The following is a 12,975-nucleotide window of genomic DNA, read 5'->3' as shown; positions in this document are numbered from 1 at the left end:
CTCTTTTGAGGGTCTCGGACCAATGAGCCTATGTCTGAAAATATGTTTATCGGATTCCTCAGAAAATTTTACATAACATATCAAAAAATAGTGAAGTTTTGTTTTCAATATTCAGAGATACGACTTTTTGAAAATAAAAAAGCAAAAAGGGAGAATGATGAAATCGGCAAAAAATAAACATTTTTCACCAAAACTGCGAAACCAAAAGTTGCGTATTTCAATTACGAAAATTTTGGTATCCTAACATGTACAGCTAAAATCTGTTGAAATGGTACGGAGTTGTGATTTTTTGAAAAATGTGGTTTTTGCGAAAATCAACGAAAATAGCCATTTTTCGGACCACCCTAACACGGCGTAGGTCACCCTTATGGCCAAACAATGAGATTTTTCAATTTTTATGTTTCAAGTTAAATTTGAAATAGCTAAAAATGTTACAAAAAGACTCCCACAAAATACAGGATGGTATGTCTCTTCTGAAAAAAAAATACAAAAATCATTTGCTAACACTGTTTTTTTTTTTTTGAGAAATGGTCAAACGTCAAAATTTTCTAAAACCGATAGTGGAAATCGATTTCCCAGACAAATTTACTTAAAAGTCTCCATATTGACCATTGTCCTATGTTCAATCCTTGTCAAGATACAGCGGCTTTTAAAATAAGAATAATTTTTTCACAGCAAAATTTTATATTTCCAGAGCAAAATTTGTATATAAAATTTGAAAACCCGGAAATGCCCGAAATCTCCTTTTTTCGGTCTCGAAATTCTCAGCAATAAAAATTGACAGTCTCTTTCTCGTGTCCGTGTGACAATCCCGTGTGACATTCTCTTTTTCTTTTTAAATCATTCCCCCTCAGCAGATCGCTGCCACAAAACAAAATTTGCCAACCCAGGTTAACGGGACGTAATGCGTGGTCGATTCCCAATTCCCCTCTCGCGTTCTTTCATCGCAGTTTTCTGAGAATACATAAGAATCTTCGGCGAGTGTTCGTGAAAAAAGAAAAGAGAAGGAGTGATGAAAAGATCATGCCATGTTGGCGCTATATCTTCAGATATTTTGGTGCAGGAATCATCAAATAATATATTTTTTTCTATCACTCATTTACAAACCCTGCTTTTATAAAAACTGGGTAGGATTATCTACACAAGGTTTATCACAATTTAGATTGAGAGAATTGACTATCATTCAAAAAAAAAAAACAATTGTCTGATGCAATCAGTTCATCTATTACATTAACACTTCCGTTTAGCTCATTACACGAAAGCCCCCACAAACTTTAACTACGAAGATTTGAATGCAGGGATGAAAGATAAATAAGAATGTAGAAATATCGGTTTCAAATGGGAAAGACTGAAATAATTAAAATAAACTTAATTTCATGCCAAGGATTTCGGATATTATTGTTGATAAAACGCAATAAATTATTTTCATTGAATTGTTTGATTTATTTATTTCACATGCTAATCTCTTTGTACTAAAAATATAAATACCATTTCTTCAGCTTAACATCTAACATAAGGAAAGTGCACTAATCATAATTTGTGATTTTGTGTTTGTGTGTCAATTATCGCTACCTTAAAACCCTATGATTCTCGCAACTATCCTAAAAACAGTCCCATAATTTTCATCTCTCAATAGATTTTGCGCATCGAATCCACCTGCGTTCAACTGCGCAGCGGCCTAGCTGCGGCTCTAAACCCAGTTCAGGCTAGGCCATAACTTAACCTAAAAAACACTACACAAATCGTAAAGATAAAAAAAAACCTAGCGAAACTACTTGTACACAGGAAGCATTAAAAGCCCCGTCTTTTCATCTAAATATTTACATCGATTGCGGGCGCACAAGCGCTCGTAAAAATTAGCCCCTCTATCTCTCTCGGTTCAGAACTCGGCGCAACGCGCCCCGCTCAGCTCAATAAATTATGCAGTTTTCCAGCGACGGCCATATTTCATTTTCACGCCTTCGCCCGTGAAAGTTTCGCTCTCGCGCGCCCTTAATTATGATTAATTTATTGTTTTGTTGATGGGCGCGGGCACGCTCGCACCTCAATTTGAGGTTAGGTTCGCGGGCTCTTAGCAGTTCAGGTGCATGCGGCTCATGTCGAGTCCGCCCAGCTGGCCAAAGTAGGGATATCCGGACTTGGCTTCCGCCGAGTACGGGTGGTGGCTGGCGGCGTGGTGCGCGTTCATGTTGTTCGAGAAGAAGGAGCTGGAAGGAGAGAGAGAAGAAGGTTGATTAGCTTTTTGAGGTTATAATTTTGAGGGGAGGGGGGGTGATTTGAAGGTGGGGTTGAGGATGGTAGGAGGTGTTAAGTGGTGACACTTACCTATAGGCGTCCCACTCGGAGGTGGATTTTTGGTGGGCGGCGGCGGCAGTTTGGCGCCACTGGGAGTTGTCGTTGGCTGCGTACGAAGAGGCGGCTGCGTACGAGGACTGGCTGTTGTCAATCATGGGGAAGTAGCTGCTGTAGTTGGCGGTAGCTGCTGCGGTGGAATTCTGGATCGGGGAGGATGATGCCGCAGCCAGTTGGCTGTGCGAGGTGGCGGCTGAGTGCTGAACGGGGCTGACCGAGGTCGGTGGGCTGAGAGAAGCCGGTGGGCTCATGGTGGCGGAGGTTGGGTGCAGCATGGTCTGGGCCAGTGGGTTGTACGCGGTTTGGGACGGAGCATGGATCGAGCTTTGGTTTGCGGAGGTGGTTGGGTAGCAGGCCGCTGGGTTCCAGGATTGCATGGTTGACGGGAAGGCTGCGGCGGCTGCGGCAGCAGCAGCTTGGTGTTCGTACTGGGCGGCGGCTGGGTACTGCGAGTTGAACGCCGTCTGCTGGGAGTTGACCTGCTTGCGAAGGCGAGCACGACGGTTGGAGAACCAAACCTGGACACGGGCTTCCGTCAGGCGGGTCTTCTGGGCAAGTTCTTCACGAGTGTATACATCCGGATATTGAGTGCGGGCGAACGCAACCTCCAGCGCTTCCAGCTGTTCTCCGTTGAATGTAGTGCGCGATCGTCGCTGCTTGCGGTTCAGCTTCAGTCCCGGTTCGGACTCGGTATCGCTGTCGTCATCGGCCGAGGATCCTCCAACGATTCCGCTGATCGAATGGTCGGCACGACCGTCATGATCATCTACGCGTCCTCCACGCAGCAGTCTCGAGATCGAGCTGATCGACGGGGCCGAGTTCTTGTCGCAAACGCCCTCCTTGATCAGCTTGTCACGAATCTCCCAGCTGAAGATGCCCGGGTTGGCCTTGCGCATTTCCTCGATCCGGTTCTCGATCTCCGGCGTTGACACCCGCGGCTTTGATCCCCCGATCACGCCCGGCCGGATCGAGCCGGTTTCCTGGTAGCGGTTCAAGATCTTGCTCACACATCCGTGGGACACGCGCAGCTGGCGCGAGATGACGCACGGCCGCACCCCCTGGGCGGCCAACTCAACGATCTTGAAGCGAATGTGGTTCGGCAACGGGCGCCCGTTGATGAACACCCCTCCGAGCTGGTTCATGCGTCCCTGACCTGTAAGCAGAAAATAGAAGAATCTCATTAGGGAAACCTGTTCACAGATTTGTCGGGCGCGGGTGGTCCCAAGACTTCAAAGACGCCGCCATCCAATGAGAAATTGGTCCATTTTTTGTGCCCTGTCATGCGGCACAGGGTGTCACATTGTTGTGTCATCCCGAAAGGTCTACAGAAGGAACGGAGAGAAAACGACAAGATCCGATCTTGTACTACACGATCTCCGCTTTGTTGTACGAGGGACAGGTCCTTTTCAGCCCAAATTGTCCCGAAAAGGGACACAATTGGATTACAGGTCGTTTGTCCCTGCTGAGGGAGAGGCTTAGCCGGGGACTTAAAATCAATTTGTGCACGCTCAATTGATCGTGGGCGATCGATCACACTTGTCCGAAGGGATCGCTGGGAATTAATTCATCACTTGCCCCGCGTCCAAGCCACGGGTACCGAGGGAATTAAATTAATTTTCCCTTTTTTTCGTTGGACGGCGTCCGATATCTGAGGGGGAGATCGCGGCGCGGGGTGATTTTGATTAAAATCTCGCGCCCCAGCGGTTCCTTTTGATCATCAACGCTGAAGGAAATAAGGTTTCTTCTTCTGACGCTACCAACTCCGAGCGGCGGAGGGAGTTCTGAAGATTAAAATCTGACTGCTCTTTTTGACAGTTGTTCACACCACGGAACCGGTTCTTCCCATTGGGGAAGTCTTGGAGGGATCGCGGGACGCGATCATTTGTCAACCTCGCGTGGACCGCATTCCTGAGCGATTTGGGATTCAACATTGAAATCGATGACACTTTTGCAAACAGTGTTGCCAACATCGGAAGATCAATCATCCGATCAGCGCTACAACAATGTATCCTCGCGACCTTGCGCGCCGGAAAGCCCAACCCACCGTATTTGATTACACTTCAATTAGGCGCGAATCGCAATTAATTATTTATCAACTCCACGCCACGTCCGAGGCACTTGAGGCAGAAATTGACCGAAACAAAATACCGAAACGATCATTAGGCTACTGTTGGCTTCCTTGGAAGATCCGCGGTTCGCCGCGGAGCGGCGGCTTCCCCCCTGTAGATTCATTTATCATTCCACGGAATTCGCGCGGACTCCTCGGCGCAGCCGAGAGAGGTAGCAGCTTAATTAGAATTTAATGGTTTTTTGCTGTGGGGATCTCCGATCCCCGTGCAGGTCTTCGGACCTCTGGAAACCGTGGAAATTTCACTTATCGGGAAGATCTGGAACGGTTTGGAACCTTTTCCGAATTAGTTGGGATTGCTTGTGGGACAAAGAGTTGCCCAAGCTACCTCGCGATCACCATGTTTACACGTTGTATATTTCAAATCTAATTATACGGTGCAAGACTAGTGATCGCGATCGCGATCGAACCGTGCGTGATCACGAAGTTCTTGCAGTATAATTAAGCGTAGATTTCAGCAGAGCCGACGGTGTTCAGGACCACCTGATCGCGCAGCGATGACTCATCGTAATTTTGCGAAGATCACAGCGATCGCAGGGGAGAAATTGAATTAGTGACCTATAAATCAGACCTCGATCAATGAACGCAGGGTACGGTGATCATCAGAGGTCCATAAATTTCCAAGGTGAGTTCGCAGAACCGGTATGCAGCGAAGAAGTGTTGAAAAGATAAATGATCTCGGTTGAGCGCGACGATGTCGTTCCGAGGTTTCGGCAATTTGATTAAACTTTTCCAGCGTGGTCAACCTCCTCGGTACGATCGAACTTGATCAATTGATTAAAATGTACGCGGTATGAGCGCTGCCGCCGGCGGCGGTGGTACTTTATCATATAAATTGATCATTTAGTTTATAAATATATTAAACATCCATATAAATTATTACATTAGGAGGGGTCGAAAGCGTCGTCGGCGGAGACCTTCGAGATCGAGAGTGAACCCCGCGTACGGACGTGCCCAGGCCTCAATTCTGAGTGCGATTTATTCGCGCGCGCGCTCGCGTCTTCTTTGGGCCGGTTCTTTCGCCAAAGATCACGATCCTCGAGGAGCCCCCGAGACTTGCGCGAACCCGCGTTGAGAGGTAATAAAATATTTCCAATACCATTACGTTATCATTATGGGATCTTCTGCGCGCCCCGGTCCGAGGGATCCCTTCGGAAGAGCCGGATCATCTCGCGGTGTGTTATTGTTGAAAACAGGAATTACTGAAAATAAGATCAAAGGCGGAATGCCGCCCACCCGGGCGTCGGGACGATCGGAGGGAGGGAACCTCCCAGGGCACCTCGGCAAGAATTTGTAATAAAATATGCGCGCCAACGTGTCTGGCGAGGCTCCTCAAGGGCTACGGCCGAGTTCAACGCGATGAATCTCTGCGCTTTAATGAGTTTTTTTTTCGGGTCCAGTTCTTGGGAATTCACGCAAAATTGCACTGCCGCGCACGTAATGAGCTTATCTAGATCCCTAGATCTACAAGTGATCCAACACCCGATAGAGCAGGTCACTTGAACCTAACCTCAAAAAGATCAATTTAATCCTCTTCGGGACCGAGGCACAAAGGGAAAGGTCCCGAAAGAGGGATCACTTTCCCTGCCGTGGAATCCCTTCGAACAATGCCCATATTTACCATCATTAATCTTGTGTTACAGGGCCGTCGGCATCCTTTGCCGACGCTACCTTCTGTCACGATTAGTTCTCACCCTCTCTGCGCGTTACGAGAAATGATCGGGCAACTTTCCCCCGAATAAATTACGCCCCTCGAAGCGATTTCCAGGATCGCACCGCAGGATACCTCCGTATGGCGCGAAGCGCCAAAGGATCCGTCCCTTTTCCCACCTTCCCGATCGCTGGGATCGCGTCATGATTTATGATCGCGAGTTGATCCCAACATATGGTACCCCAGCGATCACCAACTGACGTGCCGTCGGCACGTCCAACTGATCTCGTATTGATTGAGCGATCGAAACCTACCTTGGAACGGGTATCCGGAGAACATCGGCGAAATGACTGCCATTTTTGATGTGTGTTGGTTGATTTGCGGTGAAGATCACTTGATCACTTGGTGTTGTCACTGAAGTTCTTCCGATCACTTGGTTTTGTTCGCAAAGTTCTTGAGATCACTTGAAGTCTTTGTGCTTCACGAATGTCCTTCAACTGTGCGATCCTTGCACGATCACGCTCACTCGTAGAATGACGATCACGAATCACGATCGTTCTAAGTTGACTGTCAAAACAAACTGCTCACTCACGCTCTCTCTCTCTAAGATGTAACAACAAACAAAGCACAAGAAGCCTCTAGAACTTGTTTTTTTTTTTTTTGCTTCTTCAAACTCCTTGCGAGATGTTTCCCCTTGAGAAGTTAGCACCTTACTGACTGGAAACTGCACAAGTCGGCAGGTTCTTTACTCCCGATCGGTCGTCCACTCTCTTAGTCTTCTCTTCGCACTCTCCGTTCTCCCTTTCCTCTCGCTCACTCTTTGACGAGCGCAATTTTCTCTCTCCTTCCCTCACCCTCTTCGTTGAAACTGTGCAGCGCAGCGCACACCACTCTCGACCACGCCCACGTTTTGTCGGATTCCCGCTTCACCCCTCGTTCGCAGCGCAACGCTGCGCGTCCATAGTCGACGAAGCCCGCTGTTGATCGACTCGATCGCAGCGCCCTGATTGGTTGACCGCTTGTTCGTGTTAGTGCCGCGCGCGCCCGTAAATGTCACCCACCCAAGAAGAGTGTTGTGCGGGCGATCGTCCCATAACGATCCCGAAAGAATGTCCCTCATAATGATCAATGGGTCGATCGTCTTATCAGCTCTTTTTGAACAGCCGGTAGTCGCCGGTGTGGTCCCTTTGATCTTCGGAAGAAATGTCGCTCGACGCGTTTTTCTTCGTTTTGAAAGCCACCGCCGCAAACTATAATATATCAATCAGTAATAGAAGACCTTTGAAAGTAATAATAAAAACAGGGACACACACACACTGAACTTTTATGGGCCCGTCAACCGCAGGAAAGCTAAACGGTTCCGCCGGGGTTGACTTTCTGCCAGGGGTTGACGACGTTGGCGGTTCGGAGGTGATAAATGGGAAAATGTTTTTCTGTGACGTCGTAAAAACAGGGACGATTATGATGATGATTGGGAGTTGTTGGGTTTTGTGTGCGTGAGTGAGTTTTGGGAAAAAGTTTTTCCTCCCCGGGTTTTGATGCCGAGGACCACGTGTACCGGTTTTGGTTACGATCCTTTGTGCGGGAAAAAGGGGTCCAGGATTTGTGAAAAACGACGTTATTGAATTTATTTTCGGTAGGGTAGCGCAGAGCAGCAACTTTGTGGTGGGAAAGGGATGATTCGACGATGAGGGTTCTAAAAAGTTGGGAGTAGATCTGCCAACTGCGGTGGATTCATCGAACTTTTTCTAGTGTAGTAGTTCATCTCTCGGAATTCTGATTATAACATCCTCCCATTTTTGAGCATGTCACATGAGCAATTCCAGCCCAAAACAGGAGGGCTTTTGTTAATTTGATTTGGTTAACCGCGGTGGATTTTCTTGAAATAATTCGAACTGTCAAAAATCCACCAAAGCATCTACCGGTGGATACTTTTCTACCACAGATTTTTGTGCGATCAATGTGGTAGATGTGACCAAGATCAAATCAAGTTTTTGGCCCGTGGTGTTTGAAAAGGTCGTATGCGCATGGGACATAATGTACAAAAATGAAAAAAAACTTGTTTAAGTTAATTTTATTCTTCAACAAGATTTACTATTAATCTCAGATTTGAACTAGGGGGTCAGCATTCAATTCCATCGAGCACCTAATAATGGCATATCAGGACTTCGGTGTTCAATTTCAAATAGTTTTAAGCATTTTCAACGAAAATGTAGAAAGTATTCTAAAAGCACAATTAATTTTAAACCAACGGTCAGAAAAAATCAAACGTGGTAGGTTTTGTTTCAAAGATCGTGAATGTATTTGTTTTTAAGATAATTTTTTTTTAAACAAAATATTGTTTATTTGAGGTTTCTTAAAATAAAACAGTAAATTTGATAACCTAAATTTGATTAAGCTAAATGTTGAGAAGTTTCACTGTTGCGTTGTCGTCCTTCTGTGTATCATCGATCGTTATCCCTCGCCAAGATCCTTGCTTGATCCGAGGGGACGGGGGTTTACCCCTTGAACGACCTCGTCCGTCTCAGGAGCCCGGAGGGTTGTCCCTATTCCACTCCTCCAAAGACATGTGGTTAGTTTTTTTCTTGAATGGTCATTTAGAGCATTTTAATATTGATCTAATAATAAACTGGGTGATGAATAGAGAGAATGCGTAACGTGATTTTCGAATGATCCTACTTTGTTTACATCTACAAAGTAGGAGGCTGTTCAACCACAAGCATGACTTTCTTCTTACTGGTAAATCAACTGTTTTTAAAATCAGTAGTATGTGTTTTATTTTGTCTAGTTTTTTTTGTAATTTTGTTGCTGAAAAATTGTGTGTTTTCAAGTTTTAATCTGTTTGAAGAGGCTTTTTTTACGGGTGGCAAAGAACTGCGGCGAGAGTGTCATTCTGCAAAGTCGTGGATAAATTCCCTGGCTGATTTTGGAATCCTGCAGCTCTTTTTGGTCCAGGGAAAAAACTTCGCTAATTCTAGCGAAGCTGATCCAACAAACAGTGAAGATTTTCACTAAACCAGTAGGTTTTCAAATTGAATCAAACAATAAAAACAGTTTCTGGATGGATACAAACGCATCGACTTCATAAACAACATCTATTCATAATTATGAAAAATGAAGATCCCGCCTTCAACTTTTTGAAGATTTCTTGACTTCAACTCCAGGTCCTTTTAAGCCACACAATTTTCGCTCTCGCAAAAAAAAAACACACACACACACAATTTTTAATGATCGATAACAATACTCTCTAGTTCAAAATTGAGGCCGTTTTGCGGACCACTATTCAGCACCCAGATAATAAATCTAATAAAAAAATCCAATCAAAAAATATGTTAGAGTCCAAAATTTTTGTAGTAAACAAACGCAACTTTTGGTACCCTATCATGTATAGGTCATCGCTGAAATTTTAAAGTTATCACTGTTTTAGTGAAAAATGTTTATTTTTGGCCGATTTCGTCATTTTCCTGTTGTTGCGCGTGGCGCGTCGAAAAACTCAGTTTTTATTTTCAAAAAATCATATCTCGGAAACGTACGGTTCGACATCGCCATTTTTTTTGAAAATTTTTCCAAGGAATCCGGTAAAAATATTTTCAGACTTGAGCTCTTTGGTTCAGACACAGTCAAAATGCCATTTTTAGTTTACATACAACTTTTTCAAATATTAAACTAGATTTTTGAAACATCTTACTATTTTTTTTTCAAATAGCCTAATCGCCTTTCTTTTGCGTCTAAGACAGCTAAAATCGGATTGAAAAAAGGGGTTTTTGCAAAAAAATGACGAAAATTTCCATTTTTCGAACCAGCACGATGTAAGTCACCCTAATGGCCAAACAAAAAATACGGGTCTAATTATTTTGGCCAACGAACCCCCAGAAAAAAATTTGAACCCGATCGGAAAACTTTTTTTTCGGTCTAAGCTCAAATCAAATATTTATGCAAGAGATAGTGAAAACTTGCAAAAAATAATCTGGACAAATAATGATGTAGGTATTTCATACGACCTTTTCAAAAACCAAACGTAAACAATATTGACAGTGCCTCTTGCGGTGACTTCAGAAAACTGCATGCGTGTCAGATCCTTGATTAGCCCAAGATTTTTTGTATACAATTTCCCGAGGAATTTGACGAAAATAATTTTAGACATAGATTTCATACGACTATGGCGTCCAATTTTCCCGGGTTTTGAATTTCTCGGGAAACTGGAAAAATATTTTTTGAATCCCGGGAATTCCCGAGATCCCGGGTAATTGTTAAACAATGATTAAATCTGTTTTTTCTATGTATTTGTTATGTTCTTAAAGCCTAAAATCATAGAATTAACTCAATAATATTAATTGGTAAAAGTCTACATTTCAATTTAAACAAGGACGACAGTTTTTTAATAGCTTAAAAGATATTAAAAATTAATCTTTTTTTGAAGATTGTTGTGCTTACGACAACTCAATTTTTTATTCTTCTTCTTTTGTATATTCTTTTATATGACATGACTAAAAAGCTAGACAAAAATCTTTAAAAATATGAAAAATCAAGAATTGAAAACAAATAAAATAATATCAGTAAATTCGAAATTAAAAAAAATCAAAAATCTTTAAAAACTAATAAGGCTGGTACAATAAAAGTTTATGCAACAAGTTGCAAAAAGAGGATTTTTTCAGCACGAGTCGTACATTTATCCAACGAGGTTCACCGAGTTGGATAAATACGACGAGTGCTGAAAAAATCAAGTTTTGCAACGAGTTCCATACAACATTTTTTGCAATTTCGGAAAACACCCAATGAGTGAAATTTTAAGTCGAATTTTCATGTATTTTGTCAATGAATCGTTTAAATCAAAAAAATGTTGAAAAGTGTTACTTTTCGAAACAAGTGCTGAAAAGTTCAACTTTTCAGCACCCATTGCAATGGGAAACATCACTGCAGTGCTGAAAAGTAGAACTTTTCAGCATTTATTTTGAAAAGTGTTGCTATTCGATTCTGTTATTTTTGGTACAGAAAAGTAGGCTATTTCGTCGTTCAAGAATGACAGGAAAAGTAAGTAGTTTCACGACGGAATTCCAAAAATATTTTTAAAAGTTTTTGTCACACCCCAAGGGACAAAAAAAATATATTTACAATAAACTTCAAAATTTCAATGAAAATTCAAGGGCAACTAGCTGAAATCAAATTAAAATACATTCTCCTGCGTTTAAAATCATTTTTAGCATGTTTGGGTTTATTAAAAAATCTTAAGATTTTTTGAAAATTTTCGATGCAAAATCTTTTTTTTCGATACAATTTTTGTTTTTGTCAGATCTTAGATTTTTTGAAAACTAATGATTGCAAAACATTTTTAAATATTTGCATCGGCCTAATGGCTGAAATTGAAATTTTCATAGTAGAACCATGTAAAATCATTTAGTCATTTGTATACTATTCGAAAGAGTTTCTACAACGCATAATAATGGATTTTCAATCAAAAAAGACTATTTGATATTTAAACAAATTTCAAATAATGGGGCCACAGCTTGGTATTTCAAAGATATTTTGCAAAATATATTGATGGTAGCTGGTAGCACTAAAAGATTTTTTCCACAAAAAATATTTTCTTCAAAACTTGGATTTTTAAATAATTGATTGCAAACCGACTGTACTGCTGTATAATGCATTTCCCTTGCCTTTTTGCATTGAAATTTTGATATTCTGGCTTGTTAAAAAAAACTTCATCATCCCGGTACGAGAATCAAACTCACGACCTCTGGATTGGAAATCTAGCTCGTCATTAGTCGAAACCCATCTGCTATTGGTCAGTATTCCCAGTGAGCAGATTTACTCTTTGAAGAGATCTGACTTTGCCGAGCCAGACAGGAATCGAACCCATCACCTTCCCCTTACAAGGCAAAACCCGTAACCTCACGGCCACGAAAGCTCGACAATTCCGTTATTTTAATTTTAGATTTTTTGCTTTCTTTTTTCATGTTTTTTAAAGAACACCATTTAAATTTGACAACCCGATTTGAGCCCGATGCCGAAATGGATAATAACGGCGAGTACTGAAAAAATAGTTCAGAACGAGTTGAATACAACATGATTGACAATTTTCAAAAATATCCTATGAATTGGATTTTTAGTGGAACATTTGTTATTCCGCTTGAATGTTATTGTCGTCATGATTAGTATCAAACTCATATGCAGCATAAAAAAGAACGATTTTCAAAACAAGTGCTGAAAAGTTGAATGTTTTGGCACTGTAATGGATGCTAAAAAATCTTTTCAGTACAGCTAATTTTAATGTTTAATGGCTGTTTCGTCATTCGAGAATAACAAGACAAGTTAGTAGTTTTACAACCAAATTATAAAAAAAAAACTTTGATATAGATTCTTCCATCGCTGGTTTGCGTAATAATAGGAAAATTTAATCGATTTTTCTCGAAACTTAACTTGATAATTTCGATACATCTCACCATAACAAATTACACAACCTCTAATTATCAGTATACGAAGGAACGCATGATAAGCACGGTCTCCATCTCGTGATCGTTTCGCTCAAAAATAAATTTAAATTTAAAAACATTCGTGTGCTGTACATTCCACCAAACTATCTTTCCCCAAACTAATTGCACCCAATCAATCAGCGCACCCATCGAAGATAAAGCACTTTCCAAGGGCAGCCCCAAAGCATTGCTCGGCCCTGTGGAATTTAGGAATTAATTTTTAATGAGTAAGCACATTTATTTAAAGACTCTCGTTTACATACCCTTGGGCAGTGATTTCGAGTTATTTCCAAGCATCCTCCTCCACCACCATCACTTCAGTACTAATCATTTCAATTATGAACGCACTTGGCTACTGGTACCAGAGGGAGAAG

General features: G+C 42.2%; 1 protein-coding gene across 1 annotated transcript; it reads right to left on the bottom strand.

Moving 5' to 3' along the window:
* Window positions 1–1,428: 1,428 nt before the first annotated feature.
* LOC120417260 (protein gooseberry-like) lies at window positions 1,429–6,845 on the bottom strand. Its single transcript, XM_039579216.2, has 3 exons — window positions 6,446–6,845; window positions 2,326–3,505; window positions 1,429–2,207 (listed from the first exon to the last, which is right to left on the bottom strand). The coding sequence occupies exons 1-3, from the start codon at window positions 6,486–6,488 to the stop codon at window positions 2,072–2,074; spliced, it is 1,359 nt and encodes a 452-aa protein (XP_039435150.1). The 5' UTR covers window positions 6,489–6,845; the 3' UTR covers window positions 1,429–2,071.
* Between the last annotated feature and the right edge of the window lie 6,130 nt (window positions 6,846–12,975).

The sequence above is a fragment of the Culex pipiens genome, chromosome 2 (assembly GCF_016801865.2).
Source record: "Culex pipiens pallens isolate TS chromosome 2, TS_CPP_V2, whole genome shotgun sequence".
Classification (NCBI taxonomy): Eukaryota; Metazoa; Arthropoda; class Insecta; order Diptera; family Culicidae; genus Culex; species Culex pipiens.
Note: the sequence above shows the minus strand (reverse complement) of the source record. Positions and strands in the feature narration are given on the sequence as shown.